This window comes from Thrips palmi, unplaced genomic scaffold (assembly GCF_012932325.1).
Source record: "Thrips palmi isolate BJ-2018 unplaced genomic scaffold, TpBJ-2018v1 HiC_scaffold_11, whole genome shotgun sequence".
Classification (NCBI taxonomy): Eukaryota; Metazoa; Arthropoda; class Insecta; order Thysanoptera; family Thripidae; genus Thrips; species Thrips palmi.
The window spans coordinates 2,766,015-2,792,974 of NW_023144622.1; the positions used below are offsets into that span (position 1 = coordinate 2,766,015).

General features: G+C 53.4%; 2 protein-coding genes across 7 annotated transcripts; both read right to left on the minus strand.

Moving 5' to 3' along the window:
- Positions 1-261: 261 nt before the first annotated feature.
- On the minus strand, positions 262-11,553 carry LOC117639322 (fatty acid synthase-like). The gene is made up of 20 exons (XM_034374870.1): positions 11,387-11,553; positions 9,556-9,811; positions 8,704-9,231; positions 7,919-8,586; positions 7,712-7,840; positions 6,681-7,636; positions 6,348-6,609; positions 6,162-6,270; positions 5,815-6,072; positions 5,541-5,732; positions 4,994-5,469; positions 4,758-4,910; positions 4,226-4,665; positions 3,849-4,152; positions 2,128-3,772; positions 1,894-2,040; positions 1,686-1,807; positions 1,352-1,609; positions 1,000-1,248; positions 262-918 (listed from the first exon to the last, which is right to left on the minus strand). Exons 2-20 carry the CDS (start codon positions 9,767-9,769, stop codon positions 787-789), a joined length of 7,242 nt encoding a protein of 2,413 aa, XP_034230761.1. The 5' UTR covers positions 9,770-9,811; positions 11,387-11,553; the 3' UTR covers positions 262-786.
- Positions 11,554-14,147: 2,594 nt separating this feature from the next.
- Positions 14,148-24,626, minus strand: LOC117639325 (cytospin-A-like). Of its 6 annotated transcripts, none has more exons than XM_034374876.1 (14): positions 24,045-24,626; positions 23,219-23,365; positions 22,953-23,131; positions 22,572-22,848; positions 22,212-22,478; positions 21,927-22,115; positions 21,576-21,845; positions 21,337-21,499; positions 18,885-20,498; positions 17,790-18,029; positions 16,976-17,263; positions 16,401-16,592; positions 15,982-16,256; positions 14,148-15,877 (listed from the first exon to the last, which is right to left on the minus strand). In XM_034374876.1, the coding sequence occupies exons 1-14, from the start codon at positions 24,183-24,185 to the stop codon at positions 15,788-15,790; spliced, it is 4,332 nt and encodes a 1,443-aa protein (XP_034230767.1). In that variant the 5' UTR covers positions 24,186-24,626; the 3' UTR covers positions 14,148-15,787. The 6 variants fall into 6 exon arrangements, with proteins under 6 accessions (XP_034230767.1, XP_034230769.1, XP_034230772.1 ...); XM_034374878.1 differs by lacking the exon at positions 24,045-24,626 and adding an exon at positions 23,911-24,032; XM_034374881.1 differs by lacking the exon at positions 24,045-24,626 and adding an exon at positions 23,594-23,883.
- Between the last annotated feature and the right edge of the window lie 2,334 nt (positions 24,627-26,960).

The window sequence follows — 26,960 nt, forward strand, 5'->3', positions numbered from 1 at the left end:
TTGATTTCCCCTTCCCTGGCGGTTCGAAGGACTCCTGTCTTTCCTGTTCAGATTGTTTCTCACCGAAACGCTATTTTCATGTCAGAAGCGGAGCGGGGTCGCACTCGCGCTCTGCTTCAGCCTGGGAGGTAGGCAGTGTGGGTGCAAGCTCACACTGATGCGAGGCGGGATTGCCTACTGGCAGGCGCCCCGTCCCGCCAGTCTTAAAGTCTTTCGTGTCTTATTGAGTGGAAGGTTGGGTTGTAATGAAGATAAAACAGGTTAAATAAAAATAATTTATTAGTACAAGCCATTCTTGCCTGCAATCCATTGACAAGTCGCACACATAAATTAAAATTTGAGGCCCGTCTGCTGACCTGCAATCTGTTACAGGCAGAAAGTCTTATTTAAGAAATCTTTTACAAGCTGCGAGTACAGTGTAAAGTTTTGATTCGGTGATTTCTAATCTAATATTTCACTTTGAAAAAAAAAACAGAAGTTAGAATTTGAAATTTGGCAGCTGCAGCAGTCCCACGGAAAGTGGCCTCCTTCGGGTCGAAGGAGCGAAGAGGGGTCGGCTGGCATTTGGTCCATGATGTCCTTGATGGCGCGCGGTCTGGGCGTTTCAACTGCCAGGACTAATGACTCTGGTGTACAATCGTCCAGGATCCCTGAGATCCGTCGTGGCCGCCCTCTCTTCCTTCTTGGGGAATGACACCGCAGACTGGTCACTGGTCACACTCGCACTGGTCGAGCCAACTGGCTCTGGAAAGTTCATCCCTACGACGCCGTGCCCTCGCGTCACTGTCACTGCGTCTTGCCGCTGTCTGCGGACACGCCCTCGAACACGTTGTTGATTATGTTGGCCGTCTCCACGTTGTCCAGCATCGAGTTGTGGTCGCCGTCGACGAAGTGGACGGCTATCTTCTCCTGTTGGAACTGGAAAGGAGAAAAGAGAGCACGACATGAGCATCTTCCGCGTGTACACTGTTGTGACTCGTGGCCAGCTTGACGGCTTACCATCGCGGAGAGGCCGTAGTCGTCCGCGTCGTGCTTGAAGGTGATGACGTTCGGCCTGACCAGGGTCACCGTCGTCTGGATCTTCTCCGGCGCGGCCTGGTAGTTGTTGACGGCCACGGAGCGGTGCAGGAAGGACACGCACGCGTTCTTCTTGTGCTCCTTGCTGTAGCCGGGCGTGTTGGGCGTGATGGCCAGGAAGTGCTCCAGCCTCGCGTCCCACGTCGGCATCTTCATGAGGTCCTCTCGGAGCTGCGCAACAATGGCATGGTTTAAGAACGTGCCTGACTGCCTCACGGCCAGACTCCTACTAGACTCCGGAGGTAAACGCCACGAAATAAAAGCAAAAGCTGACCTTTGGTGGGGGTACGATCTTGAGCTCCAGCAGCAGTCCCATGAGCACGGCGATCTCCAGCTCGGTGGTGTTGTTGTCCTCGCTGATCCAGGACGACGTCATGGCCTGCATGCCGGCGGGGGCGCCGTCCAGCAGCACCAGCTCGCCCTTGTGGCCGTCCCGCTCCAGCATGCGCGTCAGCTCGCACGAGACCACGCCGCCGAACGAGTAGCCCACCAGTCTGAAGGGCGCCCCGGGCGCGAGGTGGGCCTTGATGTGCTGCGGGGGTAAAGACACAACATTAGTACGAGCATGCCCGGCATCCAGCGAGAGCAGCGTAGCCGAGGGGGCGCACTTTGTAGATGGTGCTGGCGAAGTCGTGAATGGTGGTCTTCTTGTCGTCGTTGTAGGGGAGCTGCAGCACCAGCGTCGGCGACTTGAGGTTCTCGCACAGCGATTTCAGCATCACAGCCATACCTGCAGGAAAGGGAAGGATGTTAATCACGCGAGAAAAAGAGCTGAAAAGTAGCCGCATTGGCCTGAGTCAACATGAGTGAACGCACCTTCGATTCCGGGGACCAGGAAGATGGGGGCGACGTTCCCCTTGGGCGCCTTGCTCGGCAACGTGACGATGGGCTCCTGCGCCATGTCCTCGGTGCCGATGGACCTCATGAGGAAGCGTAGGGCCTCCTCACGCAGCTCCGAGGGCGCTGCAACGAGTCAAGGCAGTTAGGAAGGACGTCGATCCAAGTGGGAAAACTGACTGAGGGAATGATCAGGCCGCGCGGCAAACTTACAGATTACTTTCTCCTTCTTCGGGCCATCCTCTGCCGTGGCCTTGGCGATTTCCTGCAGCTTGGCGAAGGTGAGGGACCGGATGTCCTGCGCGGTGAGGAACACCTCGAACTCGCGCTCCAGGGTCTGCTTGATCTCCACGGCCATCATCGAGTCCATGCCGAGCTCGGCCAGCGTCGAGTGCAGCGAGACGGTCTTGAGGTCGCGCAGCCCCAGGATGTTGACGACGGCGTCGACCACGTTGCCGCCCGCGCCGGAGCCCGCGCGCTTCTCGGCCACCACCATGGAGGCCACGACGGCGCAGGGCTGCCGCAGGAAGCTGTCGAGGACGTACAGGCAGGACGAGATGCGCTGCTGCAGCGTGCCGCCGATGACCAGCTCGGTGTGCTCCTCCTGCATCTCGGCCACCAGGCCCACCTCGCCGATGGCGCCCCACTGCACGGCCAGGCCGCACAGCCCCTCGGCGCGCCGCCGCTCGCAGATGCGCTCCATCACGGAGTTGGCCATGCCGTAGTTGGTCTGGCCGGCGTTACCGCGGCCGCACGACACCGACGAGAAGCACACGAAGTGCTCCAGCTGCGGGCACAGGGTGCGCGTCAGCTTGTCCAGGTGGCGCGTCGCGTCCGCCTTGGGGCCGTGCGACGTCTGGAACTCGGCCGCGTTCTGGTTGTCCAGCATGGCGTCGCGCAGCACCACGGCCAGGTTGAAGATGGCCAGCACCGGGCCCAGCTTGTTGGCCTCCTCCAGCAGCTGGCGGCAGCCGCTCTCCGTGGTGATGTCCGCCGTGGAGATGACCACCTCGACGCCGTACGAGCGCCACGTGCGGATGCGCAGGGCCTGGTAGCCGGTGCGCATGCCGGTGCGGGAGGTGAGCACCAGCTTGCGGCAGTCGCGCAGCACCAGCCAGTCGGCCAGCTCCAGGCCGAAGCCGCCCAGGCCGCCGCACACCACGTAGGAGGCGGACTTGTGGCAGAAGAAGCGCGGCGCGGCCTGCATGGGGCACTGCTGCGGCTTGGCCAGGCGCTGCTCCTCCTCGTCGCGGATCTTGATCACCACCTTGCCGATGTGCTTGCCGGCCGCCATGAAGCGGAAGGCCTCCTCGACGCGGTCCTGGGGGAACACCTCGCGGGTGAGCGGGCGCACGCCGCCGGCCAGCATGCCGTCCTTGACCACCTGGTGCACCTCCAGCTTCTCCTCGGGGGTGGCCTCGAACAGGTTGTCCAACATGATGCCGTGGAAGGAGGTCTCCTTGAGGAACATCTCCATGCCCAGAGGGTTGTTGTTGGCCAGATCGAACTTGCCGATCTCCAGGAAGCGGCCGCCGTGCGCCAGGCAGCGCACCGAGGCCTGCAGCTTCTCCTCGGCCAGCGAGTTGAGCACCATGTCCACGCCGCGGCCGTTGGTGGCCGTCATCACGTCCTGCTCGAAGGAGCACGAGCGCGAGTCGAAGATGTGCGCGTCGGTGATCTGGGGCCAGCGCTTCTTGATGAACTCGCGCTTCTCGGGCGTGCCGACGGTGGTGTAGACGATGCAGCCCGCGTGCAGCGCGATGTTGATGGCGGCCTGGCCGACGCCGCCCGAGCCCGCGTGCACCAGGACGGTCTCGCCCTTCTGCATGCGCGCCGCCCGCTGCAGCGCGAAGTACGACTGCAACAACAACAACACACGTCACACTCGCTGTCTCTCCCTCGCCCAGCCCGACCAGGCCCAGCCCTCCACTCACCGTGCCGTAGACGACGGGGATGGTGACGGCGTCCTCCAGGCTCCAGTCGTCGGGGACGTCCCAGATGAGCGTCTTGTCGCAGATGATCATGTTACTGAGCGCGCCTCGCGACATCATGCCCATGACGCGGCGGCCCTCGCGCGTGCGCCCGGCGAACTCCAGGCCCTGCACGCACTCCTGGTTGAGGCGGCCGTGCGCCGCCACCTCGGTGGCCAGCTTGCCCGTGGCCGTCATGATGTCACGGAAGTTGAGCGCCGAGTAGTACACGTGCACGAACTCCTGGTCGGGGTTCAGGTGGATGGGCCTGTCGAGCAAAAGCGGCTGTGACTGTGCAAGTTCGTGAACAAGGAGTGTGCACGGTGAGCACGGCGTCTTACTTGGACGGGTCGATGCTGCCCTCGAACCACTTGAGGGTGCTGAGGTCACCGCGCAGGCCCACGTTGACGTAGGCGTGGGGCACGGTGATGAGGGCGTTGGGGGGCATGGGCAGGTGGCGGTAGCTGCCCCACAGCCCGTCCTTGAGCACGCTGGTGGCCAGGTCCTTGCGGAGCTGCGCCGCGTACAGCGGGTGGTCCAGCGCGAAGGCGGGGGCGTTCTTGTCCACGATGAACACGCCGCGGCAGCGGTCGCCGGTGGGCGGCTCCTTGCGGATGCAGTTGACCAGGCCGATGATGCCGTTCTCCGGCTCGCCCTGCGCCACCACGATAACCTTCTTGGTGCTCTTCTCGTCCTTCATGACCTCCTTGAGCTGCTCCAGCCAGTCGAAGTGCGTCTGGGTGATGTTGATGACGATGGGCGCCTCCTTGAGGGGCACGCTCTGCAAGTCGGGCAACGCAAGGTCAGTCTCGCTCCTTGTGGGGGCCCACTAGGCCTCGGGGCTCGGTGCCGCACTCCACGGTCGGGGCCTACCTTGCGCAGCAGCACGAGGCGCTCCTCGTGGTCGTCCTCGCGGTAGGTCTGGTCCACGCACACCTCGATGCCGTCCACGATGGTGGCGCCGGGCTTCTCGCGCGACAGGATGAAGCCGCCCTCCAGGACGCTGGCCATCGCGGCCTGCAGCAGCTGCGAGACAGAAGAACACACTGTAAGAAACGGACGGCCGCATCGACCTCATCCTCGTCTCGGTGCGCGTGAGCGAGACTCACCTCGGTGCGGCTGCTGACGTCGGTCGCCATGACCACGATGGCGCCCTGCTCGCTGGCCAGCTTCTTGTCCTCCACGTTGATGTTGGAGGGGAGGTCCTCGGGGATGAGGGGGTGGTCGGCGGGCGCCAGGACCTGCAGCTCGGCCTGGATGAGCGGCAGGTCGCCCAGGATCTCGGCCATGATGGGCGTGAGCAGGCCCTCGGCCGCGCGGCTCTCGCTGTCCACCACCTCGATCGTCTTGAGCTTGATGTTCTGCACGGACTCCATGGCGACGTGCACGGCGAAGCGCAGCGCCGTCTTGCGGTCCAGCGGGCGGTCCGCGGGCGCGGTGGTGTGGGGCAGGAACTGGTAGGTCTCGAGCACGGGCTCGCCCAGGGCCTTGCGCCGCTGGATGGCGCTAGCCTTGAGGCCGCGCACCTCCACGCCGCCAGCGCGGATCATTTCGATCTCGGGGATCACGTAGGCGAACAGCTCGGCTGCGAGGGGGACATTCGTGTCAGCTAAGACGCTACTCAACAAGCTCTGCCAAAGGCCGAGGGATGCTTACGGGTCTTGCCCTCCTCCAGGGTGGCCGAGGCGGCCGCCACGGCCTCGGAGTGCGCCTTGGCGTCGATGACCAGCTTCTGAAGGGACGTGGGCACGAACAGGCCGCGGGTGTCCGCGTGCAAGATCTGCAGCTGCAGCATGTTGTCCATGAAGGCGACGTAGTTGTTGTGCCAGGCGATCTTGCCGGTGGAGCCTGCAACGAGCCCACTCCGCAGTTTAAATGACATTCCTACCCAGCTGTTTGGAGAAAAGGCTTTGTGAAGTGGCGTGCTGACCGAGGTTGTCGATGTCGACGACACTGCGGAACAGGCCGCTGTAGTTGTAGCCTCGCAGGCGGAGTTCCTTGTACACGTCGCGGCCCTTCAGGTCGATGAGGTCCTTGCCGGAGGGCTTCTCTGGCGGCGGCAGGTCCACCATCTCCTTGTCCACGTCCTCGGGCACGTACACGCGGCCCGTCACGATGGCGGCGCCGCCCTCCACCACCTCGAAGTTGCCGGAGGCCTTCTGCACCATCACGATGAACTCGATGTTGCCTGGGGACGAGAAGCACGCCGCCGTCAACGACACCTGCCACCCGAGAGGTCTCCGCCAAGGCCGCCAAGGCCGCCGCCGTCGCGCTCACCGTCCTTGCTGATGTTGGTGGCGCGGTGGAACCTCACGTCCTCGAACACGATGTTCATGTCGGTGTAGATTTCTCCTCGCATCAGCCCCACCGTCTCCCACACCAGGTCCTGGAAAAGAATCAACCGCCGTTCAGTGATTTAATGCTTTTTTTTTTCAGGAGGAGGGGGTGAGACTGGGGGCTCACCAAGTAGCCGGTGGCGGGGAAGAGGTTCCTGCCGTCGATGACGTGGCCGGTGTAGTACTCCTGCTCCTCGTCGTTGACGTTGATGATGACGGTACGCTCCCCGGACTTGATCTTCTCCTGCATGCGGTACGAGGTGACGTACCAGTCCTCGCTGTGCTCCCAGCGCACCAGCGGCGAGATCATGGGGGTGCCGCGGCTCACGGGGAACTCGACGTCGGGGTACAGCTTGTGCAGCTTGGGCTGGCAGCCGGCGATGAAGGTCCTGGGGCACGACAAAGGGCCGTAAGAACGGGTGGACCTCTAATTTTTCTTGTTTACGGGGTTTGTACTTACTTTCCGAGCGCGGCGAGCAGGTTGGAGGTGGCGTCGGGGCTGTCGCGCTGGGTGAGGGGCAGGACGACGGCGTCCTCGGGCATGGCGCGGCGCAGCACGTCCAGCAGGATGGGCGCTGGCGCGATCTCGATGAGCAGCGCGTCCTCGGGGACGTGGCGCAGCACCTCCTCGAAGAGCACGGGGTTCACGAGGGAGTTGCTGTGGTACTCGGCCGAGCTGAGGCGCGCGGCGGGCGAGTTCCAGTCCTTCTCGGGCACCGACGTGGACAGCCAGCGCTGCGAGCGCGGCGCGGGCGAGGGGATCACCTGGTCGAGGTACTTGCGCAGCCGGGGCAGGGCCTTGGCCACGAAGCGCGAGTGGTACGCGATGTTGGAGCAGTTGACCTCCTTGGCCAGCACGCCCTTCTTGGCGAGGTCCGCGATGAAGGTGCGCACCACCTCGGCGGGGCCGGACACGGTGCACGAGTCGGCCGAGTTGTGGCAGGCCACCTCGACGTCGGGCGGGCACAGGGGCTTGATGTCCTGGTAGCCGAGCGCCACGGCGGCCATGGCGCCGCGCTGGAAGTCCGTCTCCAGGGACGCCAGGCCGCGGTAGTAGGCGGCCAGGATGGTCTGCTCGGCCGTGAAGGAGCCGTCGGCGTAGGCGCACGCCAGCTCGCCCACCGAGTGGCCGATGATGCGGTCGGGCTCGATGGCCACGCAGCGCAGCACGTCCACCAGGCCGATCTGCACCGCCGCGATGCCCACGAACGAGTTGAGGATGTTGTCGAACGTGTGCGCGTCGCGGGAGGACAGGATCTTGATGACGTCCACGCCCTTGGGCTGCAGGGTCTGGTGGCAGCGCTCCACGGCCGCGGCGAACACGGGCAGCTGCATCAGCGACGCGGCCATGGCGGGCCACTGCGAGCCCATGCCGGAGAACACGAACCACACCGGCCGGGGCTCACCGGGGAAGAACTGCGGGCAGGGTGGCGGGTTCAAACACCAGAGTTGCGGCGTGTTTTCCGCAGGACATTCGGGGGGCTACTCTACCTGGATGTCGCGGTACTTCTCCTCGGCGCCGAGCACGGTGTAGCCGCGGTAGAGGTGGCCGGGGATCTCCTCGGCGTGGATGTCGTGCAGCAGGCGGACGAACTCGGCGTCCACGGGGCGTGACTCGGCCTGCGGGAAGGGCAAGCGGGGCTCGGTGAAGGCATCGCTCTTGGCAGGCTACGCGAACACCACGGTAGCGGTACGTACGTCGTTGAGGATGGTCTCGATGGCCTCGTGGGTGCGGCCCGACACGGCCACCACGCGGGGGATGCCGTCCTTGGGCTGGCCGCCGTTCACCTTCTCCTTGGTGTTGGACTTGATGAGCACGTGGCAGTTGGCGCCGCCGAAGCCGAACGAGTTGATGCCGATGAGGCCGCCGGGCCAGGGCGTCGCGTCGGTCACCACGCGCATGCGGTTCTCCTCGAAGCCCTTGACGCCCTTGCGCGGGTTGTGGAAGTGGATGTTGGGCACCAGCTTGCCGGTCTCCATGCAGATGATGCACTTGGTGACGGAGCACAGGCCGGACGCGGGCTCCGAGTGGCCGATGGACGACTTGATGGAGCCGATCCACAGCGGGTCCTTGCGGCCCGTGCAGAACACTGTGTCGAGGGCGGCCAGCTCCTCGGGGTCGCCGACCTTGGTGCCCGTGCCGTGGGCCTCCACGAAGCCCAGCGTGCGGGGGTCGACGCCGCACTCCTGGTAGAACTCCTCCAGCAGCCGCTGCTGCATCTGGCCGGAGGGGTACGTGATGCCCTGCTCCTTGTAGCCGTCGCAGTTCGTCTTGGCGTGCACTAGGTTGGCGTAGACGCGTTTGGCGTCCTTGGACTTCTGCAGGAAAATGACGACGATTGCCTCGGAGCGGCAGTAGCCGTTAGCTGCACGAAAGAACATCCCGACATTGAATTAGAAAGACATGTAGCAGTTCGAGCAACTTTGCGGCGGGTGGGCTCTCAAACGAGTGCCACATCCGCCAACGTGCGCCCTCGACTCACCGTTCTCGTCGAAGGACTTGCAGGTGCCGTCGCGGGACAGGACTCCGAGACGGGAGAACTGCAGGGACACGTAAGGGTGCAGGCACAAGTTGCAGCCGCCGACGATGGCCGCGTCGCAGTGGCCGTCGCGGATGGACTTGTAGGCGTGCTCCAGGGCGTACAGCGAGGACGAGCAGGCCGAGTCCACGGTGTAGCTGGGGCCGTTGACGCCCAGCCAGTACGAGATGCGGTTGGCCAGCATGGCGCGCGAGCATCCCGTTATGCCGAAACCGTTCACCTCCAGCTTCTCGTAGAACCAGGTCTTCTCCGACTCGGAGAAGCACGCCCCGATGAACACGCCCGTCTTGGTGCCGTACAGGCTCTGGGGGTTCAGGCCCGCGTCCACAATGGCCTCGTACGACTTCTCCAGCAGCAGCCGGCACATGGGGTCCATGGCGTGGGCCTGCTTGTAGTGGATGCCGAAGAAGGCGGCGTCGAACTTGCCGACATTGTTGATCTTGCCGGTACGCTGGGGGATCTCGGGGTGGTCTGGAGGAGCAGACGGCGCAAGTGAGCGACAGTAACACAGTGGGTCAGAAGACCGGGGGAGGCGCCCAAAACTCTCGACACGTTTTGAGCTCCAGAGTCGCTAAATGGAACTCGAACCGAGCGTGTGACCACACCAATGGATTCCTCGTTCGGAGAGCAATTCATTGGTGGGGTCACACGTTTGGTTCGAGTCCCATTTAGCGACTCTGGAGCTCAAAACGCGTCTATAGAGTTTGGACCACGCGCCACGCCCACTGAGAGACGGCGGGCACGGCGCCCGCCAAGTCCGGCATAGGCAACACGCAGCACCCTCTCTCTCCTCACCGAGTTTCCAGCGGCGGTCGTCGTCCGACACCAAGTCCACCTTGTTGTACAGTTTGTCCCGGAACTCGTACACGTTGTCCGAGTCGGGGAGCATGCCCGCCAGGCCGGCGATGACCACCTCCTCGCCGGGGGCGGGCCTGGCGAGCCGCATGCCATTGCGGATGGCGGCGGGGATGCCGTCTTTGGGCAGAGGCTCACAGGCCGGCGGCGCCATCGTGTAGCGGTCCAAGCAGCTCGAGTGGCAGATGGGGTAAGTCTGCAGACGAAAGGCCCACGTTAGAAAGCCTCCGAAGTGCCGTCTCGTCGCTCTGTCTCTGTCGCACTCATGGCACGTCCCGTAGGGTTGCGAGAGAGACAGCAAACGGTGGCCAGGGGCGGAAATACACCTCACTTCAACTGAAAAAGACTGGGTCTTTGTAACGGCTCGGGTAACCTTGAGGGCCTTGAGGGGCAACTGATGTGTAGTGAAGTGCAGACCGCGGGCCGGGCAGGGCCGTGCCGGGCGAAGGGGCGCGGGCAGGGCCGGGCGAGCGGAGAATCCCCTCACCTGACGGTCTGCTTAAAATTGTCGAATGTTAATTCGGTTCGGTTTGCGCTTTCATGCATAGCAAAGAGGGCCAGCCTTGGGCGGCCACCCGCTCGCGCTCTCGTCGCTCAGAGGCATCTGCGTCAACCACTTATTTGTTGCCACTGAATCGAGAAAGCCGGGTATACCGACACCTTGTGCTCATGTGTGACTTGGGGGGACTGCACATTGTAACCAATTCAGAAAACAGAACCGGAAACTTTCGATCACAAGTGATGCTCTACTAAAACTGGCAAAATGGATTCAAAGAAATTTACAAACTTTGGCCAAATGTGAGCGCCAAAATACATCTTTCACGACAAGAATAACACTTTTTTTCTAATGAGTTCAAATATTCACAAAGAATCTACAACACAGTCTGCTTTCTAACCGAGACACCTCGAAACCGATGAAAAGGAGTGTGTTCTAACGCACAGGAAACCAAAACTTGTGAGCGCGTATAATTCAGGCTAATTGGTAGCGAGCAGACTGATTAGTAATTTATTTATTTATTCATTACGCCTCGATTCCCACAATCGCCTATTTTGTCAACACCGGTCGCCGCTTCCTTAATGAAGCCCCCTGCTGCCTCTGCAACGACGCCACTGGCTTGGGGAGGGGGGAGGGGGGGCACTCAGGTGTCTTCTTTTCGAAGGGAGCGGGGGGCCCTTGGGAACAGTTGACTGAGTTGACAATGACCAGGCAATAGCTCGTGTACTTTTATCCGAATATACGTGTACTAGCTGTTCCAAGGAGTTCTGACTTCTTTCGATCGGATATAGTGCGTCATGCCTATGGCTTTCAAAAAACTCTTAATTAAATTCATAACTAACCATTTTTTTTGTTTTTAAACGAGGAAAGCCAAAATGAGCCTCCAAGGGGGCCGCTCTACAATCCTTTTCCGGGTGCACCACTGCGTATTTGCCGTGGTTCCACTCCATCCCCCTCCCCTTCCCTTCCCTTCAAATAAAAATATCAAGGAGAAGTTTTCTAAAAGTGTCGAAGTTCCGGAGTTTAGAATGGAAACGATGTCGTTGAGGCACGAAAGCAACTGACAAAGGGGTTGAACGGAGGATGGTCGCGGTGGCAAAGACACCATCCAATGCATCGGGACCTGCGTCCTCGTCCCACGCACACGCACACACTCGCTGTAATCCTTGCTGCAGTAATCCATTTGGCGGAGCACGATGCACGATGCAAGAACTTGATTTTCGTCGTTCCGACAAACAAACACTTTTCCGAATGTGGCAATGAACCTCGACTCACCTGGTTGCGGGGGTTGCTTGTTGCGGGGACGGGACGGACTCCTTGACGGGGCGGTGGTGCTGGTGGTGCTGGTGGTGCTGGTGGCTAGTGGCTGTTGGTGGAAGCGGGCAGGGCCTCTTGTCTCACTTCCACGCGGTTCGCCACTGCGGCACTGCGGCCGACCCATCGCGCCGGGTCGTTTTATGTCCTCGGCCGGGCCGCGCCGCCGCGTCACGGAGGTCGCGTCCGAGAGGGTGGCCGTCGACGCGTCGCCATGGCGTCGCCGCGGCCGGCGGGCTGCGTCCCGGGCGTCCGTGTCATCCTCGTCGCCCGGCCCGCTTGGGTGGCTTGGGCCGGCGGGCCGGCACAGGTAGGGTAGGGTGCCCCTGCGCGGCTAGGTAGCATGCCCTTGCGCGGCTAGGATGCCCCTGCGGCCTGCGCGGCCTGCACGACTAGGGTGCCCAGGGTGCGCCGGCAGCGCGAGGCCGTTTCGCGGTGTCTAGACGGAGGCGCGCTGTTCTTCGTTTCTCTGTTGCTTCCGATGAGGCCGGCCCGCCACTGCCGCCACTCTGCCGCAACAGCCGCGCCCCGCAAGTCGCTGGTTTTACATGCATTACCGGCGCACTCCGCACCCAAACTGCACGCCATGCACGCCACCGCAAGCAGCAAGCCCCTTCTAGACGGCGCCAGGGCGGCGCGGCCCACGGAGGACGAGGAGCTGCCGCCTGATTCCTCTCGGGGTTTCGTCGCTCCGTCTCTCTCGCACCCCTACGGAACGCCCCATGAGTGCGAGAGAGACGGAAGAACGGCAACTTCGGCATGCTGCATTCGGTCGCGACGGGGTGGACGGGGTGGGCTGGGTCAGGCACCAGGCCATGCTTCCGTTTCTCATCCCCTCCCCTGGCGCCCCCTTCCGGGTGGCTCGCTCCCTGGTCACGCCCCTGCAGGCCGGCGCGGCTAGGATGGGCTAGGAGCGACTGGTCATTCCCCTCCGCGTCCACGCCGTCCACGCCGTCCACGCCGGCCAGGCTAGCGCGAGGCGCACGCCGCAGATGACGTCATCGCCAGCGTCACCCGGCGCGCGAAGCGCGAACGGCGGAAAACTTTGTATGTGCTGCCGAAAAATCGCCAGGTGCGCGTGGTATTACGAAAGTCCTCCTCACGCCACCCCACCCCCCTTTCCCATGGCGGTCACGTTGGTCCCTGACGGCCCCTGACGTGCGCTTGAACGCGGTGTCGTACACTACGACGCACCGCATGCCGCCTAACCGCCCATCGACGCAAATCGAGCAGCGACAGGAAGCGCTCGACGAGAAGTTAGTTTGTAGTCAGTGAGTGCACAACGTTGCCCAGTCGGCGGAGGGACAAATAGAGAAACGGCGCGACCGGCGTTAGCATGCCAAAATAATTTTGAGGCTCTTGGTAACTACATTTCGACGGGAAATTTTCAAGTTTTAATTTTGATGGCGTTGTAATTGTTGGTTTGCCGTTTTGGTTTTCAGCCTCCAGTCTTGGCAAGCTCTCCGCTTGACCTGTCCTTTAGTTGCATGGTGTACGACCCCCAGCACACTGCTACGTGGATCTTGCAACCTCTGTGTTTGTCGTCCGAGGCAGTGCGATTCGTAGTTACGTCGTAGGTCATGGCTGCCTTGCGTGCCTTGCTGGCCGCGGTGTCGAGGGAGAGGAGTTCAACGCACTGAATTAGATAGAACGGCTGCCCGTCTGCAAACCGAGTCGCTTCAACCCAGCAGGGAGACTTCAAACGGGGGAGAAAAACACCCCTCGCGGTCCGCCTACGTGGCCCCTGAATGTAGCCTGATTCCGAGAGTTGTTTTCATAGCTCTGCCTCTCTCGCGCCTACACTATATGGGACGCTCCATGAGTGCGAGAGGTTCAGTCTGCTGAGAGGGGGCGGTACGAGTGCCACTGCCGTTCGCTCCAGTGTGGGGAACAAGACTGGAAGGGAGCAGCCTCCTCGTGCTCGTGCCGGGAAGTACTTGCCGTTCTTTCCACTGTGCCCTGCCTCAACGGCGGTGCTTCCCCGTCCACCGTTTTATTCTGTGAGTGCACACCCGCGAGGCGGGGTAGGGACACCCGCGGTGACCCGAGGCGGTGACCTCCCACGCCTCGACTCGGCGACCGCCTCGGGGAGCTTCGAGCTTCGCCTGGCTTGGCCTGGCTTGGCGTCCCGTTGCGCGTTGCGCGTTGCGCGGCCCCACCGCACCTCATAGAGCTCTGCTCGGGTCGAGGACCCTCCCCTTCGTTCGGGCCCGCCGCTCCGTCTCTCTCGCACTCATGGGGCTCGCCGTAAGGGAGCGAGAGAGACAGCGTCGAAAGCAGAGCTCGGAATCGGCCGTCTGAGAGCCTTCGTCGCGCGACGCGACGCGCTACACTACAAGGGAACCGTCTAATGCTAATTCGCGGCAGAAGCCGAGACGACTCGCTAGGAACAGGAACAGGCCAAGTAGGGGTAGGCGCAACCCCAGACACACGGACTGGACTGGCCTAGGGACTGGCCTGCGCCGCCCCTATCCACAATTGTCTCAATTTTTGGCTGATTCCTCTGCATTTGTGGTGTAATTTTCGGAAGTGGTCTGATTGACCCAGTCTCTCTCTGATAGCCTCACCGGTTCCAGTGTAAATATTGGATTTGGATGAAACTTTAGAAAAACTTTGCTTTGGTTGTATTTGAAAGATGCTCTTCAAATTTCGACCTGAGTGTTACTTTTTAGCCTCGTGCAGTGATTGGGAGGGGTTGAGTTGTGAATAAAATCGCATCACATTTGCACAAGAAATTTATTTTACATTTGTAAGAGGGGAGAGGGGAAATATATGTATATAAATATAAAAAGTGACCAAAGGACAAAGAGTAAACTTAAATGAATTAATGGACTTCAAACAAAACAAACAACAATATTAAAGGTCAAAAACTACAGATTTATTCCTATGGCAATTTTATAACATATTTGGAAGTGAACAGGAAGCTGCCTTTTTCTCAAAAAGTCGTCCAATATAAATTTTGTTGCCTCACCACCTAAGTTTCAAAGGGCGAAGGAAACAAATCTACTAAAGTCAGTCAGTGTCTCTGGCTAATGCCTTGACATTTTGGAATGAACTGCAACAAGTTCTTAACAAATAAACTGATTCGAATTACAGTGAAGGGGAAGCCCAATTAAGAAAGAATACTGAACAATAAATGAAGACTTATCACATGCTGATCAAGATGGTCAATCAGAAAAACAGTACCAGCAAAGATTCCACTAAAAATATTTTCAAAATTTTTTTAATCTCTCATTGACAGTTTTTAAACAACTTTTTTCCCAGGCTTCATGACATAACTGACTTCTTAGAGTAAAGAAGGGATTGCAAACCATCTAGACACAATTTAACTTCAGAAAATACATTCAGTGACAGTAATAAAGATAACAAGAGAGAAGGAAAAGTGAAGAGACACTAGATGCTAAAACAAACAAAGCTGTAGAATTTTCAAAGCAAGGGTGCATTGACTAGGCCAATTCTTCAATTCACCTGCATTTCATATCATAGCAATGTTAAACAACTTTGTCAGCATACAAAACAAAACCCTCAGTTGTAAGTACATTTCAATCAATAAAACACAAGAGTCTATAAATAGTTTTGCCAAAGACGATAAATAAAAACCAATCATTTTAAAGGCCAATTTCAAATATAACTAAACAGCTGAGTTGAGACAATACTAATAAAATCTGTTGCTCTGATAAAATACTGATACAGTGATGAGATGCTGCTTCTACAAAGGCACCACATTGTCCTCAGACTTAAAAAGTCACATCAATCACATATATTAAACATATTCTAGAGCTGCTTATTAAATCTGCTGGACTTTCATAAGGAAACAAAATATTCCATTAAAAATAAAGCTGCCCATTAAAAAGTAAACATATTTTTCAAAGCCCCAACCAACTCAGGAAGACTACAGCTTCAATATCACGTGCAGAAAAAAATAACAACATTAAAGCTGACTAAATTATAATACAAGGTTCGTCTATGAACTGTTTAGCCACATAATATGACAAAGAGCCTTTTCTTACACAAGTGAAAAAGTTGAATTGGTGTTTATATAAAACTAGATTCCTGATATCCAAATTGTAGGCAACTTTGCATTTCATAAACAGTTAATTATCATAAATTAATACAGGACAATCTTTTGGTTGACTAGCTCAGTTATACAGCCACAGCAATGTGACAGGATCAGGCAAAAGAGTAACATTCTTGCAGCTCAGATCATTTGGGGATTGAGGTCATAGCTGTTTTAGCCTGTTCCTAAAAATGAGACCAGCTAAATGGATTTGGGAAACAAAATTGTCTGATTTTCTCCCAAAATCCAAACAGAACATTTCTAATAGCAAACTAGACCAGATGTAAATGTTGTACAGGATAAGGCTAAGTCTCAAAGTGTATGTAGATCGCTGTAACATATGCCATAATTTGTTGCCAATCCGGTCTCTCCAATTGAATCATATCGTTGATATTCTGGAACACAACATGATTGGTGATGTAAGAACAAGAATTTAAAATAGCTGTCTTACTTCTGAGAAGTTGAAATATGGAATAAAATGAAATAAAAAAATACAAACCAAAGTTGTGGGGATGCCAACCGACTCAGCAGCAGCAAAAGCAATCGTGAAGTTGCGTCGCTTTTCATTTGGTGTTAAGGAGTCATAAGGTACTCGATCAGGTAGGTACGAGTGAAGAATGGCACAAAACGCCAGTCCATCATTCCATGAACTTGAAAAGTTAGTTATATCTATATTACGGTAGCCAACTGTCTTATTTTGACACCATTTGAGTAAAGCATTTCGTTTGGAACCTCCATTTTTAACTAGAGGAGCTAGTGGATCCTTCCTTTCACCTGAAAAATGCAAACAGTTTCTCAGTATACACAATAGCCACAGAACTTACATAATGCTAATTAAGATAAGCTCTAGAAATAAACAAGCGAAACCTAAGTGATTGTTACACAGAAGCACACAAAAATACTACAACACAAACATACTCAGGTCACCACAGCTGTTTCGTCTTGTATAATCCATACTCTTGCTGGCAAGGATGGACACAGGCGTCGTGAGGCCAGGGTGGTGGGCTAAGTTGGCAAGTGCAAGGGGAGCTTGGGAAACCTGACTTCCCTCTTCACAAGGCTTCCCTATGCTGCTTTTAAGACTGTCCAGACTGTTAGCTTTGCCATTATCTGAAAGTGTACAGGCATGCAAATTGCAATGCATCAAATACTAGAATGCACAAATCAAACAAAAAATGCACAAAATATCTTGTCTCTACATTCAAGTGCACTACTACACAGCACAATAATGAATACGCTTGTGTGGTATTCAGATAGAAGTTCACTTTTAATTGAAAATTTAGAAACAACAACAAAACTCAAACAAGTAAAACAAGAGAGAAATATATGGAAATCTGAGCTACTCCAAAAATCAGTCATAAAAATTTCTACCACAAATAGTTGCTATTTTTTTTTTAAATTGCCAATATCTGAGTGGAGTCATATATTCAGCAACATGTAAACAAGATTTCACAATTGAAGTCATGCACAGTCATAGTTAAGACAGTACTCACCACTCAAGACATTTTTGCGAGATTGCTGCTGCACAAGTCGATTATTAGAATGCATGTTGTTATTATTGTTGTTGTGGAGTTGATTGTTATTATTTTGATTATTTGATTGTTGATCTCGCAAAGGCCCTTTAAATAAGGTTTCAGAGTCTGCCAGGGTGAGATGCCGTAAAGGTGAAGAAGGTGTTGATGGAGAAAAATTAGCTGTGCCAACGGCCACAGATGCTGCTCTGACATCACTTGCAATACTACTTAGGCTTGATGTAGATGAACTTCGGCTGCCACCAGGACCTAGAGAAATAGAAAAACCATTATGTTTGAGATAGCGTTTAAGACATGCTAAAAACGCAAGAATTGGCAATTACAATTAGAACCAGTACTTAATATCCCTATGGTTATTTGTTTATCAAAGTTTTCCATTGAAAAATGATACAACAGATGACCGTGATGCATAAGTAGTACATTCAAAAACCACTTGTTTACGAAAACAAAATATTCTAGTCTATAAAGAAATTACATCAACAAGAACCACTAGTATTTTGGAAGCAAAACATTCTATACTGACATCAACAATTTAAGACTAACACAAAACATCATGCATCACCAGTTCAATTTTTTTAAAATCATGCTGTTGTTTGAGAGTTGTCTCATTTGAGAATACAATGAAAAAAGATAGCCCAAATATTATTGATTTCCCTCATTTTCAATGTCCTGTTTTACAGTATTCAAATACACACATAAAAATCATGCAAATACTTAATTTTGTTTGTTTGTTTAAAACGCCAGTAAATACAAACATAAAATAGAACACACATACCCTTACTGGTCTTGGCTTGCTTTGTGGCATTCTCAATGCTTTCTATTAGGGACTTGACTGAGAGCCTCGAGTCCTGCCGCGATATACCAGGTTTGGTACGTCGAGCTGTGGCTATTTCATTCAGCACCGAATCGCCTACTGATGTGCCAATGGATGACGACATGGCACCAGACATGGATACTGAGCGTAGCATCACAGGCGGGTGGTGAGCAGGTGGGGGTGAGCCACATTTCTGGGCAGCTATACCATCAACAATAACCCATACAAAGCTAATGTTAGCCACAAAAATCGTGCAGAAATAAAACATAACAAAGGAAATAATGCCAATGATTGTTTAAACTCATGAATGAAACAACATGAATGTAATGCAAGACTTCATACCAACAAAATTCAACAACATGAAAAGACATCAGAAAACATGCCATGCAGACAGAGAAAAGAGATTTTACCAAAACCACTGGTTGCCCATGCACATAACACATATAATGATGGAAATGAAAATCCAAGGGGAGAAATAAACTGTTTTAAATTAATTTCTCCATTAAATCTTGTCCCTTGACAAAAATCTCAAATTGTTATTTAAAAGAAAAAAATGGCAAAAGCAGTAAAAGTTCTTCTAAAAAAAATTAACATCTTTTCCTGCAGGTAATAAAAATGAAAATTTAAAAAACAAAACAAAACAAAAACTGCAGGTTGATAAAAGAAGCAAAACAACTTGCGCATCAGAAGTTATGCAAGGTGAACACTGTCCACAGCCTCCATCTGCCAACCAGCGCAACAAGCAGCTTACTTAGAGCAATTAAAACAAAACAAATCAACTAAAACAGTTTTAGTTCCAGCATTCTTGGAAAGAATAAGAAAACCTGAAAATGGCCTGTTAGAGAAGATTCAATGGTAATAGAAATGTTTTGAGTAGTAAAGAGTATTTGGTTGTCCAATCAAACTTACAACCCCCAGGTTAAAATATCTCTCAAATATGTCCACTGTAACTAACAACTTCTGATTAGCTTGTTACAAAGGTAATCCAAAATCCTGGGTCAACTTCTAAAGCAACACACAAAAACCCTGTGGACAACACACTTAACACAGACTTACAAGGACAACACTGAACAGCTGATGGCAACTGGAGGTAAAAGCAATCGGAGTTAGGCAGTGAACCCACCTCCTGCTCATTGGATGTTGACTTAATGCCTTCTTTATCAAATGCTTTAGTGCGTGCCAGAGGTGGCCTTGACTTAGGAATTGAAAACCTGGGAGACTTCTCTGGGTAGAGGGTCTTTGCTTGATTGTAAGGACCGTGCCAAGAATTCCTATTGGGAGATCGCTCAAAGTGTTCCAATTCATCTTGGTTCTCACCAGACCATCGTCGTTTAGACTCCCGGACAAATCCAACAGACCTCAACATGTCCAAAGTAGGAGATTTACTTTTGGAAATATTTTGAACAGAAACCATGGGGTTTGCTTGATTGGCAGATGATCCACTTGTCAGACTTTCAACTTCCATTTCAGTGTCTGAAGAGGCAGACAAATCATCAACCTTTGGTACAGAATCCACTGGTGGAAAAGAGCTTATAAGTTTAGGATTAAATGTCTCTGTTACCACACTCAATTCAATTTCTGGGTTCTTCATAAGGCAATCGACAATAATAGGAGGAACGTTGGGGGACATTGATATTTCATTGCTCTTGACTTTCATTACCTCTGATGAAGAATCATTATTGCTGTAAAACGCATCTGACAGCATTTCAAATATTATTTGATTCCTTGAGTCCTCCTCTTTCACATTTAAGATGATCTGTTTTGGTTCTTCAGTAGACCACATTGTGCTGTTGCAAGTTTCTGCATTATCACCATCATCCTCAATAAAAATGCAACGGGCTTTTACAAGAGGCATCTCTTGATTATTGTCAGGCTCACCACTGACACTACCATAATTCTCATTTATGTCAAAAACTGAGAAAGGATAGGAAAATTTATGATCACGCCCATTCTTGAGGTTAGATTCATGTATCTCTTTATGCTCAGGAAGAGATGGTAGAGATGGTTCACGAACAATTTTGTTAAAAATTTCATTATTTTTGCAATTGTGTTTGATGAATTTATGTTGCGGGCCTAAAGTTTTCAATTGCTCTATGGGATCATTTAACCGTGGAGGTGATCCAGACACTGGACGACTTCTTTTTATCTTGCATGCAATGGCTGAGCTTTTACCTCGTTTAGGTGATGGCGAATAATCAACTTTCTCCAGTTCCTCTGTATGTTGGGAAGTATGATCTTCTGATGATGGAGATGAAATATGCGGTTCACTGAACTCTGAGGTAGCAGCAGAAATTGACATGCCAACTGAAGCATCTAAACTTTGTTCCAGTCGTCTTTTACTTCTATTCCTTGGGGTTGCTTCCACTAATGATTCACAGAAAACTTCTTTGTCATTCATTTTAGTACCAAAAGTTGCAGGAACTTCATCGGCATCTTGATTCAGCTCTTCAGCATCTGGTCTGCCACATAAATGCAACACAAGGTCTGCTGGTTGATGGTCCACATTCATGCCCCAACTGCCAAACGCTTTAGGGCCACAGTCCCCATTAACTGATGGTGCAGTCGATTTTTTCAGAAACAATGATGAATCAGAACACTCTGGAGCAGCTCCTTCAGTAGAAAACACCCCGGCAGGCACATGGTGATCTTCCTCAGAAATATTGCTGCACACTAAAAACCAGCATAATAATGAAAGTAAAGACATAAAATCTATTCTTGTATTTCTGTAAACTAAACATATTCGCAACTCTTGGGCATAAAGTAACGCTAAATCCACTTATTCAGTTAGTGTTTGTGCAGATAACTCCATTCCCTCCTTGACTGAGAATATTACGTTTATCACACAGGATTATTATTTGTGGTCGAAGTACATTTCCACACTGTGTGAGAAGGTGTTAGTAAAGAGATTAAAACAGATTAAAAGCATCTCAAACATTAAATTGGTTGGTTTGCTTCTAAAGAGAAGTTTCAAAACATTTGAAGGTAGTTAATATTTGAAAAGGAGCTCCACAGTTACAAACACATGCTGTAGATAAAAATTGACAGAGAAATATTTTAATGAGGACAGCTCATTATTGAAATAAATTAGGATCAAGACTACTCTTAGTGAGATTTTAGTAGGAAAGATAAGATCTTGAAAGTTTGAAACAAATAGAAGAAAATTAAAAAGCTATACACAGCAAAGTAGCATCATGCAAAAGAAACAGTTTACATGCACAAGGCAGAAGATATTATTCACTACAGTGAATAAAATTTAGGTTGCAAAGAGTACTTTTAAGTCATACGAAAGTACTCACTATCAGCACACAGCCTCTTTCAAAATATTACTGAGCCACAGGGGTTTCTTAAATTATTTTTTTTAGATACTGATAATGCTCCAATTTACACATGCATAAGACATAACCATTTAATAAAAATAATTTATAGAGGGAAGACAAGACTTTATGTATGCTGTAGAAAACTTTCCTCTGGAACAAGTTACACCTATAAAATAGCAGTAGAAACATACCTTTAAGCTTCTCCACCTGAGACTCCAATGACCGATTTTTATCCCTAAGAGTTTTGTTTTCCAAAACCAATTTTTCCAGTTCATGTTGCGCTTCAGTCTTGAAATCATTAGCTACTCTAACAGTCATTAATAAATCAGATTGGAACTGCTGCCATTCAGCACTCTAAAAAAAAATTATCATTTAAAAAAAAAATTTTGAGACACACAAAAAAAATAATAGACAAATCCTGACAGCATACCTCTTCACTACGAAGTCTCTTTTCTTCTGCAAGTTCAGTCTCATGGATTGCTAAACGCTGTTGAATATCAGCGCAGTGCCTCTGGCCTTCAGAAAGAGCAGCTTTCAGCTGTCGTTTGTCTTCAAGATGACATTGTACTTGCATTCTCAACTCGTTTGCTGATTCTTGTAAAGAAGCAAGCTCTGTGGCTAAACCTGATTTCTCTTTGCGGATTTGTTCACACTGATATTCAAGGTCACTCTTAGCACACTTTGCATTATTACGCATAACCTGTACAAAAAAATACACTTGGTTAGGGATTTCTGTCAAGCCAATTTCAAGGGAGCATATAAAGAAAACAAAAAAACATACCTTGCACTCTTCTTGTAAAGAACTAAGTTGCTCACGAAGTTTTGAAACTTCACACTGAGACCGGGATAATTGTTCTTGAAGGGAAGCAACTTGGCTTTCAAGTACGTCTTTCTCTTTCCTTACATTATCCAGTAATGCTTCTATTTCTGACTTGTCTCCTAACTCCCGGGCATGATCCAACTCTTCAATCTGAGAATAAATACAAGAAATAATAAATGCACAAGATGGAAATAAAATATAACGAATGCAAGTTGTCTGAAAATCAAACAAATTCTCATTTCATACCTTAGCTCTAGCATTCTCAAGTAAAGTTGATAGCCTTGAGATTTCAATGTGCCTTGAGCTACTTTCTTCCTTGGCAAGAGCCAATTCTTGATCGAGATGTTTCCTTTCAGCGTGAGTAGCATCAACAGTAGATTCCAAGAGTCTCACTCTATCGGTCAGTCTTGCACATTCAGCAGCATGAGAATCAGTCGCACCTCTTAGTTCAATTAGCTCGGTTGTTAACTCTTCCTGCTTGACTAGAAGGGCTTCCCTCTCTTCCTGCCCACTCTATTAATTTCAAAAACAAGAATAGGTTAGGAACATGGTAATGATTAAAATTAACAGGCAAACAGAGAGAGTGACCAAAACCGACAAACTAACCTTTAGGAGTTCAACAAGCTTCTGTTCTCTTTCAGCTTGTCCATTGGCAGCATCCCCACCGCCTCCAGGTCCACTCCCAGCTTCTTCTCTTAACAAAAGTTCATGCAAAGTATCAACTTTTGCTCGAGAGTCTTCCAGTTTCTCAGTTTGCCAGCGCAAGGATTCAAGAAGAACTCCCTTTTCTTCAGTCAATCGTTCATTTTCTGACTGTTGTTCTGTAAGTTGAGCTTGCAGGTCAGCAAGTTCTTGGAGAGTGGCCTGCAACTCTTCATTTGTGCTGTGAGAAAAAAAATTAAAGTGTGCATAGTAAATTAATTAACTTTTAACACTGGGAGTCACCTGCTCCCTCCACGAGAAAATAAATAAATAGCAAGTTGATACCTGTAATGTGTCTCTTCCATTTGCATTATCCTATCTTGTAAACAAGCTACTGAGACTTCACTGAGACTACTACAGGAATGTTTGTCCCAATCTCGATCACGATCAGGAGTGACGCAAGTTGGGTCCAGGACATCTGGGAGGATTCCGTTAGTACTTGTTGTTGCACATAAGTCATTGACCTTGAATATCGGAACAAGAATGTTAAGGCAAATGTCAATATGCATTATAAAAAGGGAATTACAGCTTGAAGATAATGATCAACTTACGACTCCATTGCTGAAAGAGGCAGGTACGGGTGACTTTTGACGATTACTACTGTTGAGGAGAAGCTGCTCCTTTTCGGTGTCTGACAATGGGCCATTGTGGGCTGCCATGTTTTCAAGGCTTAGTTCCATTCCAGCAGTGTGCTGTTCCTGCAAACAAACAATAACAATTCATCAATTCCATTCCAACTGAGTGAACTGCCATTCAAATATATCGCTCTAACATAACCCACACCCGAACTGGACTCAATCCGAATTCAACAAACAAAGACTGTCGTTCAATTTCAACATCTCCACGAACCCAAATTAGAGCTGCCGATAAAAGAAAGTGCATCGACTGCAGTATGCAGCGGCGCTGCTGTGGGGGTCAACCCTAACCTCACTTCAGCTCCACAACATTGATATGCTGAGCCGTGAACACAACTGGACGAACGAGATAACAACACTGTGCGGGCTTGCGGCCCACTGCAGGCTGAGCTGGGCGCGTTTTATAGTTCGCTGCGACGTGCCAGAGAACGAAACGCCCAAATTTTTAGGACGGCGGAGCCATTTCAGCTTCAAGCTCCAACTGACACGACAGGGGAAGGGATCCGCGCGAAATCGGGGCGCGCTTGAAAAGGCGCGAGGGGCTGGGAAGCTTGAGGGAAAAGGGCGTCATCGCCGCGGTGTACAGTCCGCGCCAAAAACGAGCCTACCTCTTCGCGAATGCTGCACCTCGGGTCGACTGTACAGGTTAGATGCGCCATACTGCGCCGCGCTGCGCCGCCTAGCAGCCTAGCCTTCCTCCACTCCACTCCACTGCAATGCAGGTGCACTAGAATGCACTCACCCGTAGCCGCGCCACTTCTTGTCGGAGGGACTGCAGCTCGCCCTGGCAGCCGGACAGCTCCTCGACGCGGGCCTGCAGCTGCAGCTTGTCGCGAGACACCTTCTCCAGCTCGCCCTGCACCGACTCCAGCTCCAGCTCCATGGGGCTGACGCTGCCGTTGTGATTGTTATTGATGTTGTTGCTGTTGTTGTTGTTGTTGACAGCGGGCGCGGCCGCGGATGCATGCGCCGGGCTGGGGTTCGCGTTGCCGGCGTTGCCGTTGGAGGCCGCGGAGGCCGCGATGTTGGTGGAGGCGACGTCGGGGGCCGCGGCGTTGGCGCGCGCCTTGCTGCCGCGGAGGTGCAGCTGCTTGGGCAGGTGGAACTTGTGGCGCTTGCTGTCCAGGCTGGAGACGCTGGTGGCGCCCTTGAGGGCGGGCTGCGGCTCTGCGTGCGGCGCCAGGGCCCCTAGGGCCGCGCCGGGCTGCTTGGGGATCTCGGCCGAGCCGAAGGAGCGCACCAGGACCTCCTGTTGTGGCGGCAGCTGGCGCGGCAGGGACCCGTTGGGGTTGGCGCCGGGGTGCGGGACGCTCTGGACGACGCCCTGGACGCCCCCCGGGGCGGCGGCGGCTGGGGGCGGTGCCAGCGGCGCTCCGGAGGGCGGCGGCGCGGCGGCCCCGGCCTGCCCGGAAGGCCCGGAAGGCCCGGATCCGGAGGCACCCCTCTTGCCGGAGCGCGAGCCGCTGGGGCCGCCGCTGGGAGGTCCATGACCCCTACGGAACAGCCAATTGAGCTTCATCATAGTTTGTTATGCTGAAGGTTCGGTTCGGGTCCGCCTTCGTGGTCAGTCTCTTTTTAATCCCGGTTTAGTTCGTTAATGCGCGCCTCTCATCGCAGTGCGGCAGCGCGGCCCAGTCCCGCGAGGATTAGAGGGTGGGTTAGCAAAGGCTGCTAGCGCCACTTAGCGCCGCCAACGCATGACTGGCTGACTGGCAGGCCCACTGCAATCTGGAAAGGAAGCACAAGGCGGTTAGACGGTTACACGGTTCGGGTAAGCGGGATGGCAGTAAGAGAAGTCGGGGCGGGGGCGGGAAGGGGCACGCCGGAGCACGACGTCCTGGAGAAGGTGATGTCCAGGCAACGATTACAGAAAGGCGTTGTTACCTTATTCGGCAATGTTATGGTTAAGGAAGGACGAGGGTCGAAAGGAGTGCAAGCAAGTACAGTAGCACGTTGACACCTAGCATGGCAAAATCCAATCCCTCTACCCCCCCCCGTACACACACACACACACACACACACACACACACACACACACACACACGTACACTAACTAGGCCAAAGTCAAGGCCGCGCCAATCGAGGTCAGCTCAACTGCAAACTCGCCGGCCGCCACACGCCACACAAAAAGTACTGTTCGTCATTACAACAATGATTTCAAGGCCGGTCGCGTTTCGGCGAGTAGTTTCCCCCTAGGCTGAATCGCACCAAAGGCGGAGCAATGCTTTTGCAGTTTGCAGCCAGATGCTGCACCGCGCCTTTTGGGTTTGTTTGGTTTGGTTCCGCCGGCCACGCGCGGCCAAAGTCCGCACGCCGCAGCGCGCGCTTCGCATCGCGAGGGCCGGACTCGTGTTCGCGTGCTTCGCGTGTCGCACACGCTGCACACGCGCGCGCTGAGCCCGAACAGAGTGGAGCCCGCCCTGTGGGAACTTCGCACGAGCCAAAACGCTCTGCTCGTCAAGACGCGGCGCAGACGAAGCTCTATACCAACTCGTGACAGAGCGACGAAGCTCTGAGTTTAGCGGGCTGAAGAGTGTGCACTCCAGGCGTGTGGAGTGTCTTTAGTTTGCCTGAGGAGCCTCTGCCTACATCCTATTTAGTTTCAGCGCTCCAGCCGCACCGGACATTTTGGTCGTGAGGGTCCAGGCCCTCGGCCAGGCCCCCGCTCGCTCCAGGCACGGCCTTCGCGGTCCTCCGCGGCTGAGCCTTGTTTGGTTACGTGACGACAACAATGATCAACTCCCGCTGGGCGAAGTCCCACCACACCACGGAAACGGCCTTTGCCTTTAATCCGACAAAAGGAGCTGCCTGTCTCTGTCGCACTCGAAGGGCTTCCCCTTCGGTGTGCGAGAGAGACAGCGCGACGAGGCGACTGAGCCGGAATGGGCGGAAGGAAGGCAGGAAGGGTTGAAGCGGTCGGGTACTTTTCGAAAGGCAGCTGCGGCTCCGGCTCTGGCAGTGGCTCTGCCAGTCCGACGCCTTCCCGGCAGCAACAGCTGTGCGGCCGGCCGGGCCGCCCGGCAGGAGAAGGGGAGGGGCCGTCCCCAAAGGACGACGAGGACGTGGAGGACGCCGAGGACGTGGGGAGGCAGGGCAGGGCAGGGCAGGGGGTCGTCTTGGGATGATGAAAGTACACGGCGAGACAATGCGCGAGGAGCCGGCTTGTCTATACACTGCCAGACAAGGCGCTGGTTGCCGCGGTTACCTCACTGAACGTCGCTCTCGAGGCTTGAGGGTGGTCTCGAACGGCGGGGATTAGGTGCCGAGCGAAACAATAAAGGACACACACGCGCCCAGCACGAAAACCACCGCCACGCCGCATGCCACCTGTACGTGTCCCAAAGATTGAAGTCTCTCTCTACCTGTGTCCCTGCTTCCCTGTTTGTATATTCGAGCTCGCTGGCCATCCACCAGAAACAGCCGTCGTCCCATGTGTTGACTCACTTCGCCTGCTCCAGGATGTGAGTGTGCGCGCGGCCACAGCAGCCTGGGATCCAGGATGTGCATGCATGCAGTGCCAGCAGTGCCAGCACCCAGGCGGCGCAGTCACACCCGTCATACTCGACGTCACGTGACGGTCACGTGTCGAGTGACGCGTCACGTGACGTGTCCGTCATGGTCACGGCGCCACCGTGGCGGGGAGCAGCGACGTTTAAGA

Coding starts and splice junctions, on each gene's coding strand:
- LOC117639322 (XM_034374870.1), bottom strand. CDS start 9,769: ATGGCGCCGCCGGCCTGTGAGCCTCTGCCCAAAGACGGCATCCCCGCC. Junction 6,271..6,347: donor TCCCCGCCACCGGCTACTTG/GTGAGCCCCCAG, acceptor ATTCTTTTCCAG/GACCTGGTGTGGGAGACGGT. Junction 2,041..2,127: donor GAAGAAGGAGAAAGTAATCT/GTAAGTTTGCCG, acceptor GACTCGTTGCAG/CGCCCTCGGAGCTGCGTGAG.
- LOC117639325 (XM_034374876.1), bottom strand. CDS start 24,185: ATGGAGCTGGAGCTGGAGTCGGTGCAGGGCGAGCTGGAGAAGGTGTCT. Junction 20,499..21,336: donor TCAGGTGGAGAAGCTTAAAG/GTATGTTTCTAC, acceptor GCTGGTTTTTAG/TGTGCAGCAATATTTCTGAG. Junction 16,257..16,400: donor AAACAGCTGTGGTGACCTGA/GTATGTTTGTGT, acceptor TGCATTTTTCAG/GTGAAAGGAAGGATCCACTA.